Genomic DNA, 15131 nt, shown 5'->3' with positions numbered 1-15131 from the left:
GGAGCCAAGGCCACAACTGGCCAGTTTGGCCAAGAGGTGATTATGGGATACCAGATCAAAAGCTTTTTTGAAGTCAAGATATATGATATCAATCTCTTCTCCCTTGTCCAGGTGATAGGTCACCTGGTCATAGAAGGAAATGAGATTGGTCAAAGCCGCATGCGTTACGTCGGAAAACGGGAGGGGTCTATAAATTTAACTTGCATAGCATGAACAGATTTACGACAACAACTGTTGAAACACCATTTAGCGGTGACACAGATATACTTTTCAGCTGCCACACCAGAGTGCCCCAGGATTCCAGATACTTTGCAGCCTTGGGCTGTGCTGTCTGCTCCAGAGAACAGGGCTGGCCTCGCTCCTCTCCTCCCAGGCCAGAGCTCCGTCAGAGACTACAGGTACAGCAGAATCTGCCTGTCTTCCCCTTGCCTCCTCCCCCACTCTTGCTGCTCACTGCTCAAGTAGGTATCCCCTCCTCCTCCCTCCCATCTCCCACAGCACAGACCCCAGCCCCATGGATCCTAGGCATGTGGTATGCTAGCTAATGTTGAGAGGTGTCTGTGTGTGTGTCTCCAATTTCACTGGGGCAGGCAGAAAGGACAGTGTCCAATTAGGGCTTTTTGGAGCTAATCAGCAGGTCAGTTGGTAATGCCCTTCCATGCCTTCCTTCAAAAAAAGCTGTTTAAGAAGAGCGTGAGCTACTGAGAGAGGCTTTTGTTTTGTTGATGGGCTGATAAACGCTGCGTTATCAGCTTCCTGCTGGCTCCCAAGCCTATCAGGTTTGCAGACAGTATGAAGAAGCAGGGAGAGGGAGATTGAAAGCTCAGTATCATACACTGCCCCCTGCCCCCCACTCTTTGCCTTGGAGTGCTAACAGGGGGCTGAGGGCTGGCAACATGCTCACCCCTTGAGCAGCGAGCAGGGAAAAGCCTGGGACTGCAGGCAGTGTTGGGGTTTACACTCCTCTCTAATTACAGCATCCTGCCTGTGCCTGGTCACTCCCCCTACCTCAGCTTAGCACTATTGAAGGGAAGGGAGGGCTGCACTTCCTCAGTCCAGAGAGAATGTCTGTGCAGTTGCAAACCGGTTCAGGCTAGCCAGGTTAGACTAACCTGCAAAGATTGAATTGATTCAGTCTCAGGCTTTTTTGAATATCTGTCCCTAGCCTTGATGTCAAGTTAATAATGTGTCTTCTAGTGATCACACAACATCAATATTCATTCTAGGCCAGGAGGTATCCTGCAGGCCAGATCTGGCCCATGGAGCCATGTCATTCAGCCTGCCAGGTTTCCTTGTATCTAAAAATTTGGTAGCGGGAAGCAGTGGTAGTGTTAATGGTCACTCCTCTGTTGCCAATTTTTTCTGAATCTGAGGGGAGCCTGGCAGGCTGGTTAGTTTCATAATTGGTAGGGTTGGAAAGGACCTGAGCAGATCATCAAGTCCGACCCGCTGCCATGGCAGAAAAGAATGCTGGGGTCAAATGACCCTGGCTAGGTGATTATCTAGCCTCCTTTTGAAGACCCCCAGAGTAGCAGCAAGCACCACTTCCCTTGGAAGTTGGTTCCAGATCCTAGCCTCCCTGACTGTGAAGTAGTGCCTCCTGATATCTAGCCTGTACCTACACTCAGTCAACTTGTGGCCATTATTCCTAGTTACTCTTGGTAGTGCTTGGGGGAACAGGGACTCTCCCATTCCCTGCTGGTCCCCCCTGTTAAGTTTATAGATGGCCACCAGATCCCCCCTCAGCCTTCTCTTGTGGAGGCTGAACAGGTTCAGGTCCCTTAGCCTCTCGTTGTTAGACCTGCCCTGCTGCCCCATGACCGTGAAAGTGGCCCTCCTTTGGACCCTCTTGATGCTCTCCACATCCCTCCTGAAGTGCGGTGCCCAAAACTGGACGCAGTACTCCAACTGCCGTCTGACCAATGTCGCATAGATGGGGAGGATCACCTCCTTGGACCTGCTTGTGATGCATATATGGATGCATGACAAGGTGTGGCTAGCCTTACTGACTGTGTCCTCACATTGGCAGCCCATGTTCATCTTAGATTGATAATGACTCCAAGATTCTTTTCTGCCTCTGTGCTGATGAGAAGGGAGTTTCCCAGCCTATATGTATGCGGCTGGTTCTTTCTCCCTAGGTGCAGTACCTTGCACTTGTCAGTATTGAATCCCATGCTATTCTGCAAGAATCTCAGGACTTCATAACCTTACAGTGATGACAACAGGAGTCAGAATAGTGGGAGCAGCAGAAACAGTGTGTTGCAGACTGAATCAAGAATCCAGAACCACCATCCCACATGGAAACACCGCCTGAATGCAGCAGAGTCACTTAAAGTCCCTGAGCCTTAGTTTCTTCAATTTTTGTATTAGCAGGCATGGTTGGCTTCCATTGAATGTGAAGTTGATAACATAAGATCAATGTGCTTTCAGGAAAGGGAACTGGGGGTGGGGATTTCTGGTAATCTTGTTTCTCGGTTTTATAGAATGTTTGATCAATGTGGCAAGTTGGTCTTTATGTATCTCCACATTATTAATAGTTTTCTTTTGTTCATGATAAGAAATTGTTCCTCTGGATAGCCATGAAGAAGTTGGCAAAAGATAGAAGAAGAGTTCCTGTATCAATAACCAGCATGTTTATTTCTTTAGTTATCACTTCTTCAGTAAGTGGAAACTGAAGCATAGTATTTTAGTTCTTAAGGTAAGAGAAGTATAAGTTACCACATTTTGCCTTCCACTGACCCTGGGGAAAGAATATGGACACAGGCAGTTACTGAGGAGCAGGTGATACGTGGTAAAGCCCTGGCTCCTTTCATGCCATTCTTGTATGCCCATTGCATTAAGCCATCTAGATAAGGGACTAACAACCAGTTCTAAACCATGAACACACTTTTAGCACGAGTATTCACACAATTGGATATGGAACTATTTGTACCTCCGTTATATTCTTTCTTCAAAACTGGTTGAATCTGGGCCATAAGGCATAAGAAGTAAAATTAGGAATTTCATTGCCAAAAGCAGGTAGGTTTGTCACTGGACCAGAAGGCATGTAGAGGAGCTGTGGGACATTGAGGAACCCAGCATTTGCAGAGTAAGCCTACAAGGATTTTGCTGGTGAACACTAGTTATCTAGGATAGTCTTCTACAGAATATCAGCATTTTGTGATTTTCTTTCCAAGAACTGGGAGTTTTGCTTCAATAAGGACTGAGTAAACAGTGAGAGTTCCCTGTCTCCCGAATTGTTGCAATGTGAGAAGATGATGATTTTGCTTAGTCTGGTGTGACTCAGGAGCACCTCCACTGTAGGCACACATAGATTTATGAGTGAAAGAGGCAGAAGCAAGCTATGCCACTAAGATCATCTGTGTGAAGAAACACTTAAGTTTCATGGGCCATGCCCTAAGAAAAGGACTGAAGGGATTTGGCCCATATTACTGTACATTACAGTCACAAAAGGGAATTTCTGTCTGATTGTAGCATATCTCCTGTGCAGTCCAGTCACTATGATGCTGCCTAAGGCTAAGGATGAACATTGCACTACCCAAGAATTAAACAAAATTGTGCTGCAAAGTACCATCTTTATTGTTGCTATGAAATTGAATGCATTCATAAAAATAAGGAGAACAATAAGGTCCAAGTGTTTACCAGGTGCTAGAGAGACATTTATGATACCTTTAACAGTGCAAGCAGAAAGCTCAAATTATCTTCAGATTTTAAAGCTGTTGTAAAATAATTAAATGCAGCTATTAAGTGTCTGACAGGAACCATAAATCTAGGAAATTTGCAACTCAGGATTCTTATGTCATTCTTGGCTTGTCTCATTGGGCTACATTGTCAGAGCACTTACTTGGCTGCACATGGAATTGCAGCAGCGTATATAGTTTTTCTGCTTCTCTTGAGTGAGTGTTTGTAACTCCAGCTGCATTAGTGAAAGCAGGGGCAAATTATTGTGTGGCAGAAATGTGACAGAATGGAAGGAACCCTGGTAGTGAACCCATCTTTCATTCATTCTCCACCCAGGCCCAAAGAGAGAACTACTCCAGGAAGGAGTTGCTTCTTCCACATAACAAGACTGAGTTATAGTTTATCCTCTGTTATGCTTTGGGGAGGGGGACACTGAGGCTACGTTCTTTAGCTGGAGCAAATTGTACAGTGACAGTCTGGCCCCTTGGGCCGAGATGCTAGTACTTATTAACTTGTTAAACACCAACACTGACCTCAGTGCTTCACAAGGCAAAGTAGAAAGACAAAGTTATGACACGAGAACACACACTCAGAACTAAAGGGGATAGTATTAATTTAGTGCCTCCCTATGTTCTTAGTAAAGAGGGGAGCCAACATGTTACTGACAGAAGTTAGGTCTTGTCTATGCCACTGTATACCATATCCATATCCATGAGCACCACTGAGAAACGTATCTCATTCATTTCTTCCCACTCTCCACGTTCTCACATGGCTTATGTCAGTGTCACTGTTGACTTTGCAGTGCAAAATCAGCATTTTGTCCTGGGTTCGGCAACCCCCTAAACAGTGGCTGTATGGAAGAACTGCTAGCCTACAAAGCTATTGAGACTGCCATTAGGATGGCTGAGCCATAAATGTACCATGTTCCATAGTGTCTAGCACAATGAGAGCCTGATCCTGGTTGTCCTATGTAGAAGCTTCAGAAATGCAAATAATTAATATGGTACAAAAAGAATGATCATGACCCACGTTGGAGATCTCTGAAAAGAGAAGTACAGCATCTGTGTGATTATCATCTTACTGTTTACTTTAATTACAATTACATTCAAACTACGTTTTTCTGGACCTGCAAGACACAATGACTCATTTTAGAATGAATGCATTTATCCCAGACACAATCTGAAGAAAGCACAGCATAAGCTGCATATTTGCAAACATTTCAATTGGAAAATGAAAACTAACTGCAGGTTTCCCGTGTGTCTTTCTGGCATTGCACCAATTAGTAAGACTCATTTGAAGATTGCATGCGGTAACATCATCAAATTCTGTTTTTTATGACAGCAAGAACTATGGCCTAAATTTTCAATAATGTGGTCACAGATATTTGAGTCCTTCAGTTTTTCAGTGCCCAGTTGGAGATGCCTAGGAATTGCCAGACATAGTAGTCTTAACCTAGGTGCATAGAAACCAAGGCACCCACTGCTAGTGACATATGTAAAACTGTCATTTAAATACAGTGCTATATTTAGTTAGATAGATGGAGCTAGCAATTTCCAAATTTGTTGCTGTGTTAATTTTTGAAGTTCACTGAGAAAATATTTAGGGTTTTGTTCAAATGCCTATTTTCTAAATGGGATTTTGGCCCATTTTCTAATACAGAACTAATACACAGCAGTCAGTGCATTTCTAGATGTGTAGTTATAATAGTGTTACTAATAGAGGTAAGTGCTAATCTCTGTGGGCCTGAAATCTGTACTACCCTTAGCAAACTGTTACTCAGACAAGTGAAGTGTTCACAGTCTCACCCCTTGAAAAGTTGTGAAGTATTGCTATTCTAAAATGGAAGTTATACATAAAAATAAGGAATATAATTGGATCTGTGCTTTTAATGAGCATTGGTAATATGGAATTGTTAGAAAGTCATTCTAGAAGTAGTTAAAAAAGATAGTGAAGTACAAGTAATTCTGCAGCTGGAGAGAGATTTTTTCCCATGAAAATCATAAATAAAAATGAACATAAGTCCAGTTCTTACTCTCTCTAATAGAAGCTGATATTACAGGCCAAAGGTTGCTCAAGTCTGATGTCATATTTCTAAGAATGTTGAGTACAAAATGCTTCACAGGAAAATGTAGATTTCCCACAAAGACAAGTTATACAAAATTATGCCTCTTGAGGAAGTTTTGTCCTAAACTCAGATGATGAAGAAGTAGATTACAGACTGAAGCATCAGAGTATATGTCCCTTATCAGGTTTGATCTTTGCTTAATACAGCTACAGATAATATTTTAATTATGCACATAATTGTCTAATCCTCTTTTTTCATCCATTCAAGCTCTTGACATTACAGATGTCTCTTGATGGTAAGTTGCACATATTTAGTTATGTTTCATTGTATGAACTGTTTCCTGGGGAAAAACAACGGATTTTCTAGTATCCTAAAATTAGGGCCCTTCAGTGTCATTGGATGTCCCTGCATTCTTGTTTTAAGAAAAAGACTACATACATTATCCAACTGATGCGCTGTCTACCATCCATTCCTGCTATCTGGTTGGTCACCTTACTGTTCTAAAGTAAACTGCCCATATCTCATCAGAAGAAACTTTTCCCCCATTATACCCTGGTTGTTTTGCCCTTCTTTGGCTCTTCTCTAGTTCTGCTACTGTATATCCTGAATGCATCAAAGTCAGTGGAGTTTTACTGATTTATACCAGCCAAGGACCTAGCCCAAAACTTTCACGGTGAAGGCATGCCATCAGTATGTATTTTTGTATTCTTCTGTATCCCGTTCTTTACATATCAGCTGCTTCTTTCAACTTGTTGAACTTGTTTAAACTTGCTGTGTAGTGCGTTTGTGTTTTTATTGAGTTGTCCACACTAATTCTGAGGTCTTTTTTTATTAGTAGCTACAGTTAATATAGAAGCCATCAATGTGTATCAGTAGTTCATATAATTCGTTCCTCTGTGTAGTAATCTGTATTTGTCAGTGTTGAATGTGTATTCAGATTATTAATGAATAGCAGGAATGGCTTTAATAGAATAGACCAAATAGGGTCCACCCCAGGATGTTCTTCATTCCATGTTAAAAATTGAACATTTAATTCTATTCTATTCTATTCTGTCGCTGAATACATTTTTAAAGAATACAGCTAATCCCTCTAATTTGTACCTGTAACAGTTACTTCTTGGTTTCTTTAATAAACCCCAGTGAGTGTCTACAGCTTAAGTACTTCAAGGTCCAGCTGCACAAAGCTCTTGGGTCAGAGGCAATATCTTTTATTAGACCCACTATAGAGTAACAAAAAATTTCCTTTCTTTGTAAGCTTTCAGACGCATACACCCTTCTTCAAGCTGCAGAGAATCCAAAGATTGTAAAAATCCTCATAGGTAGAAAAGAAACTCCATTTTGCACAGGGGAGGTACAGGTTGGAATTTGGGTATCTCAGAGTCCTTTTGTGAGAGTATTGCTCTGTGATGTGCAGATTAAGCTGTCTTCTTCCCTGGAGGTTTATGATCTCAGAGGCAGACAGGGAGGTAAAAAAAAAATCCTTCTTTCTTGGTTAGCAATGAAGTTTATTTTTCCAAATGGCTAAAATATGGTATCTTTCATGTTTCAGGGATCTATCTTGTAGCTGTACTGGTCTGAGTAAAGATAGAGATGGGTCAGAGGTGATATCTTTTATTAGACCATCTAAATAATAGCAAAAAAAATGGTCTTCTTTGTATGCTTTTGGGCATATACACCCTTCTTCAGGCTGAGGGAGAATTCAGGGTCCAAATGAAATTTTCACAAGGCAAACTGGAATACTTGGACCACCACTCTGGAAAGTACCATTCAGAGGCATAATGTGAAAAATGTGCCTGGAGCAGTCATCTCTTGCCCTCTCCCTCAACACCTTCTTGCCTATCAGTGCAAGAATAGTAGCAAGCAGTGATCTACACAGTGTCATGGAATGCAAAGTGTTCTGGGAATCATAGCTCTCGAGTCTCTAAACTGGCAGTGAAGTTCGCTGCTGCCAGAAGAACTTTCACACTTTCTTTTTGCTGCTGAAGCTAGTATCCAGAGAGCAAACCAAAAAACCCCCCAAAAAACAAGAAAAAATCTCATTTCAGGAGCAAAAAATGGGGAAATAGGGTCAGTTCTTACCCTACATCAGTGAACTCCACTGCCACTCTACAAAACTATGATTTCCAAAACGCCTCACAGTCTATGATGCATATTGCCTACACCAGCTGCTGCCTGCAGCTGGAAAGCACATAGCCAGGCGGGCAGCAGCCCCTGAGTGAGGTGTCCCTCCACTCCTTGCCCTTTTGGCACCCTCCCCTTAGGCAGCAATCAGGGCACCTACTCACCCACCTCATGTTATGGTAATAATAGCATTGCAACTATCCTCTTCATTACGCCTCCAGGAAGGAAGCTGGTAATTGATTCCACAGTACCTTGTTTAAAATTGAACACCTGCCCATATCAACCCCCCTCTGCATAATGTATGCTCCCCGCCTATGACACTGCCTGACCAGTTTCCAGACTCAGGGGGTGTGCCTACATGAGATGCTTGCTGCACGTTAGCCTGATAACACTGTGCAGTAGCGCAGCGGTAAAAAACTGTGCTAATAACCTACTGTGCAGTGTTATTAAGGTAATGTGCAGTAAGCATCACAAAAAAACTGTGAGCCAGCACTACTGTACAGTAACTCTAGTTACTACTTCAGTACTAGTTCTAGTACTACTTCAGTTAGTACTTCATTAAATATTTAACTAAATGTGCAGTAATTAGGGAGCATTAATGAACGTGTAGACATGCCCGAGGTGTTGCAAACCTCTTGAGAGCTTGGACGCTTTAATAACACCATGCTAAAGCAGCCATGTTATTTCTGTTTTGGGAGGTTGCACAGGCAGAACAGATGCAGCAGGGACTCATTGCAGCACCTCCAGGTGCAGCATGGAGCCATCCCCATGGAGTTTGGGGGATAGTTCAAACTAAACATAATATTCATGCCATGTTGCCCCAACTCCCCCCATCCTTTAGCCTTGATCCTTAAATTTTTACAAAGTCCCTATGGGCTTTTTTAACACAGGGACTTCCAAGAAAATTTAATCCAAATTAACTAGTAGTGTGAATTTAAAGTAGTTTATTTATACTTATTTAAACTACATTAAAGGAGGTGTAAACCCAATGGAAGGGAGGGGCCATCACTAGGGAGGACTATACCTCAGTTGCTCGGTGTTGCAGGGGGACAGGAAGACCAAGGCGGAGATGGAACTGGGACTAGCTACACAGATCAAGGACAACAAGAAGTCCTTTTTTAAATACACAGGGGGTAAAAAGAAGGTACTGGGTAACGTGGGGCCTCTGCAGGACACGCTAGGAAATCTGGTCGTTGCAAACCTAACCTATTTAACAATTTCTTTGCCTCCATTTTTCTGAGCAGGGACCAGGTCACCCCCCACACTGGGACCACCATAGGCCTCAGGGGAAGTGCACCCAAGCCTAGGGTCAGTGAGGACCTACTCAGGGAAATTCTGGAGCGACTGGACGTATTTAAATCAGCAGGTCCGGACGATCTCCACCCCAGAATGCTGAATGAATTAGCTGAGGTCATTGCGGGACCCCTGACACGGCTTTACGAGCACTCCTGGTGCTCTGGCGATGTGCCAGAGGACTGGAAAAGGGCCAGTGTGGTTCCCATTTTCAAAAAAGGGAGGAAGGAGGACCCAGGAAACTATAGGTCTGTTAGTTTTACCTCAATCCTGGGTAAGCTTTTTGAGAGAATTATCCTGGCGCATGTCTGTGAGGGGCCAGCAGGGGAGATTACGCTTAGGGGCAACCAACATGGGTTCATTAGAGGGAAGTCCTGTCAGACCAACCTGGTGGCCTTCTATGACCAGGTCACAAAATCCTTGGACACAGGTGTTGTGGTGGACATAGTCTGTCTGGACTTTAGGAAGACCTTTGACACTTTCTCTCATCCCATTCTCATTAAACAACTAGGAGACTGTGGCGTTGATACCTACACAGTCAGATGGGTCACTAGTTGTCTGGAGGGCCGCACCCAGAGAGTGGTGGTGGATGGGTCTTAGGTGACCTAGAGGGTTTGTGGGCAGTGGGGTTCTGCAGGGCTCGGTCCTCGGGCCTGCACTGTTCAACTTCTTCATCAGTGACTTGGACGAAGGGGTAAAAAGCACCCTGTTCAAATTTGTAGATGACGCTAAGATGTGGGGGGATGTGGGCACACTAGAAGGGAGGAATAGGCTGCAATCGGACCTGGACAGGTTACAGAGGTGCGTGGATGAGAACAGGATGGATTTCAACACTGACAAGCGCAGGGTACTGCTTCTGGGGCGGAAGAACCAGCACCATACCTACAGGCTGGGGAACTCCCTTCTTGTCAATGCAGAGGTAGAAAAGGATCTTGGAGTCATTATTGATGCCAAAATGAACATGGGCCGACAGTGTGGGGACACAGTCAGGAAGGCCAACCGTATCTTGTCATGCATCCACAGATGCATTTTGAGCAGATCCAGGGAGGTGATCCTCCCTCTCTATGCGACACTGGTCAGGCCTCAACTGGAGTACTGCATCCAGTTCTGGGTGCCGCACTTCAGGAGGGATGTGGACAACATGGAGAGGGTACAGAGGAGGACCACTCGCCTGATCAGGGGTCAGCAGGACAGGCCTTATGAGGAGAAGCTAAGGGACCTGAACCTGTTCAGCCTCCACAAGAAAAGGCTGAGGGGGGATCTAGTGGCCGTTTACAAACTAGTCAGGGGGATCAGCAGGCATTGGGGGAGTCCCTGTTCCCCCTAGCACTACCAGGAGTGACCAGGAATAATGGTCAAAAGCTGGCAGAGGGTAGATACAGGCTAGATATCGGGAGGCGTTACTTCAAAGTCAGGGTGGCTAGGATCTGGAACCAGTACTCTTTCCTGCCATGGCAGGGAGTCAGACTTGATCTGCTCAGGTCCCTTCCAACCCTAACTATGATACTATGAAATAGTAACGTGTCATTCACTATTACAATAGACTTCAATTGATTTAAATTACTTAGAAATCGATTATGCTGAGTTTAAAATAAAGCCACTGTAATAATGGCCAAGGACAGCGTCTACCCAAGGGTTTCAGGCAGTTTAAGACACTTTTTAAAAGTTAATTTGGATTAATTTCCTTTTGTGTCCCTGTGTAGATAAGTATGAACATTCTGGTTTGTACAGAGGTATAAAACAGTTCATGGGATCCTCAGCAGCAGAGGTGTGTACAGGGTTGGACACATACTTGGATCACTGGGATCAGATGAGATAGTTAGATCAATATGAGTAGGATCAGCTTCCTGGTTATATGTCAAGCCACACTTCCATTACTATTTATTAAGTCAGTAGTGAGTAGAGGCTCAAACTGAGATCAGTTGTGCTAGACCCTATACAGATATCAAGAAGCAGACTGCTCCTAATCAAAAAGTTCACAGCCTGAACAGACAGAACAAGTAAATGGTGAAAGGAAAAGCTGGGGTACAGAAAGTCACTCCTTCCATTCAGTCACCTGTGGTCATGCAAATGGTCATTAGCAGAGCTGGGTTCTAAGTCTTGGTCCCTTGAGTCCTAGTCTTATGCCCTGTCCACTAATCACATGTAAGTAGATATCTAGCAGACTCCTATTTGTCATGGCCCTCAGAGTGAATGAGGCAGTACCATCAACTTAACATGCCTAAAAGCAGCGGTTTGGTACCTCAGCCTTCCCTACTGGACTACACAACCAAGTTGTGGTTAGCTGTCATTACTAATCCTTTTAGGTCTGTCATGCATACACTTTTCAAAGAAATGAATGTCATGCTAGCTACTATCATCTGGCAGCCTAAAGCCAGTTTAAACATACTCGTCTATTGAAGTGCTTGGGGAATTATCTAGTTACTGCTTTTTTGATCACGTTTCAAAACTAGCAAGATTTGAGACTGTCACAGATTTTTTTTTTTTTTTTTTTACTATAGTCCACCTCCCTTTGATTTTTTGTCTCCTTGAAAGAAACAGTGTAAAACAGTCAAATATAACACAGTGCACTTTTCTCTCCTTGGAAAAAACAGGATAAAGCAGAGAGATATAGCATGTTGCTGCTCTTACATACATTTTACCATTGCAGGCCAAAAAAAAATCCAGGTTCTTCTGTTTGAATGCCATCTCAAAGGTTACAACTGTCAAAACAGGATATAGTTCCAAGGTTTTGAAAAGGCCAGTTATCCTCCTGTTTTTTGTTCTTTTAGAAAAATGTCAGCTATGGACTTCATTGGTTCAAGAAGTAGTTTATAGGTATTAAGCAATCAGGATAGAAACTGGAACAACTTGATGTTGGAGAGCAGTAAATTGGCAGGAAGAGAGCATGGCTCAACTGACTTAGACAATGCTGCTCAGGAGATACGCTCACTGAGAGTTTGGCTTTTACCCAGGACTTGAGATAATGGGGTTGTATGAGTGAAACTGAGGGTGTAATTTAGCCTGAGGTGTTAGAAGTTACCTATCCTTAAAAGCAGACTGTTGAGTTTGCATGTACATACAACAGTGGATTTTTTAAGGCTCATAGCTGAGATTGTGCACAGCCTCATACTTGTGTGCTGTGTAAGATTTTGTTTGAAAGAAAAATGTGACTATAGCTAGGCCAGGAAACATATTAAAAAGTGGGATTCATAAATCGTTTAGTGAGCATGTCAAAGTAAAACATAGTCAACTCATAGTCAAGAGTCAACTCATAGTTAAAAGAACATTTTAACTAAAAAAAATGGTACATTTCTTGTTGATACCCTTTTTAGGCTTTATTTTTCCAGAAAAGGTCATAAAAGGGAAGGTTAGGTGATAAATCAGGAAAAGTACTAGCAGAGTGATGTTGTAGCCATGATGGTTCAGAAATTACATAAGAGGCAAGGATTTCTTAAGGTGCTCTCTTTTATTGGACCAACTATGTAGTTGGGATAAAGCTAGACAAGCTTTTCAATGCAAGACATTCCTCTTCAGGTCTCTGATTATAGGAAGCTTGGTGTGTGTGTATATATATATACAGAGTCCTATATAAATATATAGGACTAAAATGAGTCAGTGACTGCATTGGCTTTGTTTTCTCTCTGCCTTAATTTATTATGAGGTAAAATGGGATTAACAGATAAAATTACTCAATAGAGATGAGAACTGCTTAAAGCTGAGATGAGTGTGAATAGACTCACGTTTGGCTCTTCAAAATCTTTGTTGCAAAATGATTTTAATTAGTTTATGAAGTTTCACGTGAACATTGTTACTGATTTTGGGTGCCTACCTGGCACCAATATAAAGCATGTATGGGTGTGGGGGGGGGGAAGGGTGTCTGAGCAAAATCCCAGTGACTAGTTTAATTGTCAAAATTAGAAAACTTTCCAAATTATAAAAAAAAAAAAAGACCAATTATTTTTAAATTGCAACAGGGTATAAAACTGTCATTCTAATGTACAAAAACCCTTTAGTTTTTTGATTCAGAGCGTAGGCAAACAACAGCATTCTTGTTCAATGTTAAGTTGCTAAATCAAGGTCTAATTGATTTAATTTACTAAATTGTTAATACAACTCTAGTTTCTCCATCTTGCAAAAAGCATAACTTGGGTCACCACATGTTCAGATTTCAGACTGATTCATGTTTTATGAGGTGTGAGAATTTTAAAATAACTAGTTCAAGGCTCCTTACACTCCAGTTAATTCACCTGAACATTTCATCATAATTAACATAATAGTGTCTACTTACATCCAAAAATTCCACAAATACTCTTTTTCTAACCAAAAGCTTATGGGTGACAAATGAGTCTTTGTGAACACAAATAGCAAAACATTTAATTGATAGAGCTTTATTTTATAACATAAATGGCTGAATGAGTAATTATTGAACTTTAGATTCAGGAGAGCTCCTGCAGACTAAATTGGAGGACAATACAGTGACAAGGTAGGGGTGCTTAATTCTGATCCCACTTACTGCAGATCACCAAACCCAATGCAATTATGCCAGTAAGAAATGGTTGTAAATGAGACCTTTAAAGCTTTTGGGGTCAATGAAGTCAAAACTGAGGAGTCTTTGTACATGTGAAGGTACAAATACATTAATAATAATTGATTGTTTGCTGAAGTCATTTTTTATACCTCACTCTTGTCATTTTTTTCCCCACAGAGCTGCCCAGAAGTTGAACCTTTCTTCTAAAAAGAAGAAACATCGGCCATCTACGTCATCTGTTCCTGACTCTCCTCTCTTCTCCACCAGCTTCAGCAGTATCCTGCAGACTTCCCCACCCCCAGCACCACCATGTTTGCTGAGGGCAGTCAGCAAAGTAAAAGACACTCCAGGGTTGGGCAAGGTAGGTCTTAAAAGTATCACTAGTGCAATTTTTTCTTTGAAAAGAGGAAGTATATCCATGCCAGACATTAACAGAGTATGAGGGCTGTTGTGTTTTCTTTTTGGTAGTCCACTCAAATTTGTTATCAGACTTCACAGAAAGGACTCATGAAATTGGCTGTTTATTACAGGCAACCTTTTAATAAAGCAGGAGCTGACACATATTCAGTGAATGAGACTTAATCCTATGTTAACGTAATGGGTTTCCAGCTACCACTAGTGGGAGCAGTGACACATCATATTCACCAGGATATCTGAAGCAGCTTGGTTTCTGTGGCTGTTTACAGATGTGGGAGGGGAAAAAAACAGAGCTTTATTTTAAGCTCAGTGTGCCTCCACACTGAGTGCAGCACATACCCAGAAGAGGCATCACGTTAGTTGGACCCAGCTTGCTCAACGTCTGTATAGCTCAGGTGCTTCAGCAGGACTTTTTGACCCTTTTATCTAATAGCTGATTAGTGCACATAGGGATTGAATAGTAGGGCTGTGTGAAGTTTCGGTAGCTGATTCTATTTGGAGGAGATTCAGCCTGAGTCTCTGAATCTGAACTGAATCAGGAGACCCGTTAAAAGGTCTGAATCAAATTCGAATCTTCCTAATCAATTCAGAAAAGATTCAGAGAGATTCGGAGATTTGGATTGGCCAGGGAGCGGCAGGCACAGCTGGGTGGCTGCAGGTTCTCCCATGGCTCCTCTGGCTGTGTCTGCCTTTCCCTTGTCAGGGGAGGCTGCAGGAGAAGCCTCCATGGCTGCCCTGTCAATCCCCATCCCCTGCCTGACCCCAGCCTCCTAGCATTTAAAAAAAAAAGAAAAAACATATACTCACTGGCTGTAGCAGTGGCTGTGGGGGCTCTGGGGGCTCTTGGCAGAGTCATCCCCCGCTGCTCCTGATGGGTGCTTCAACTGGCACCAGTCTCACAGCAAGTGGGGAAAAAAAAGGGAAAAAAAATTCCTATACTCACCAGTCAGGGCAGCCAGAGGCCCTGATTGCCACTGCCAGAGTCATTAAGTGCAGGGCTTATTTATTTATTTATTTTTAATTGCCAGGATTCTGGGGTGGCAG

The 15131-nt window shown here is 42.7% G+C and overlaps 1 protein-coding gene across 1 annotated transcript in view; it reads left to right on the top strand.

Moving 5' to 3' along the window:
• Positions 1-15131, top strand: part of KIF26B (kinesin family member 26B) — a 330600-nt gene that overhangs the window by 141600 nt on the left and 173869 nt on the right. Inside the window, exon 4 of the mRNA XM_019548609.1 lies at positions 13848-14031. Coding sequence (XP_019404154.1) covers positions 13848-14031 — 184 coding nt within the window. The remainder of the gene's footprint in view (positions 1-13847; positions 14032-15131) is intronic.

Source organism: Crocodylus porosus, unplaced genomic scaffold (genome assembly GCF_001723895.1).
Source record: "Crocodylus porosus isolate Cpor-Errol unplaced genomic scaffold, CroPor_comp1, whole genome shotgun sequence".
NCBI classification, from domain to species: Eukaryota; Metazoa; Chordata; order Crocodylia; family Crocodylidae; genus Crocodylus; species Crocodylus porosus.
The sequence above is the reverse complement of the archived record's forward strand: the minus strand, read 5'-3'. Positions and strand labels throughout refer to the sequence as shown.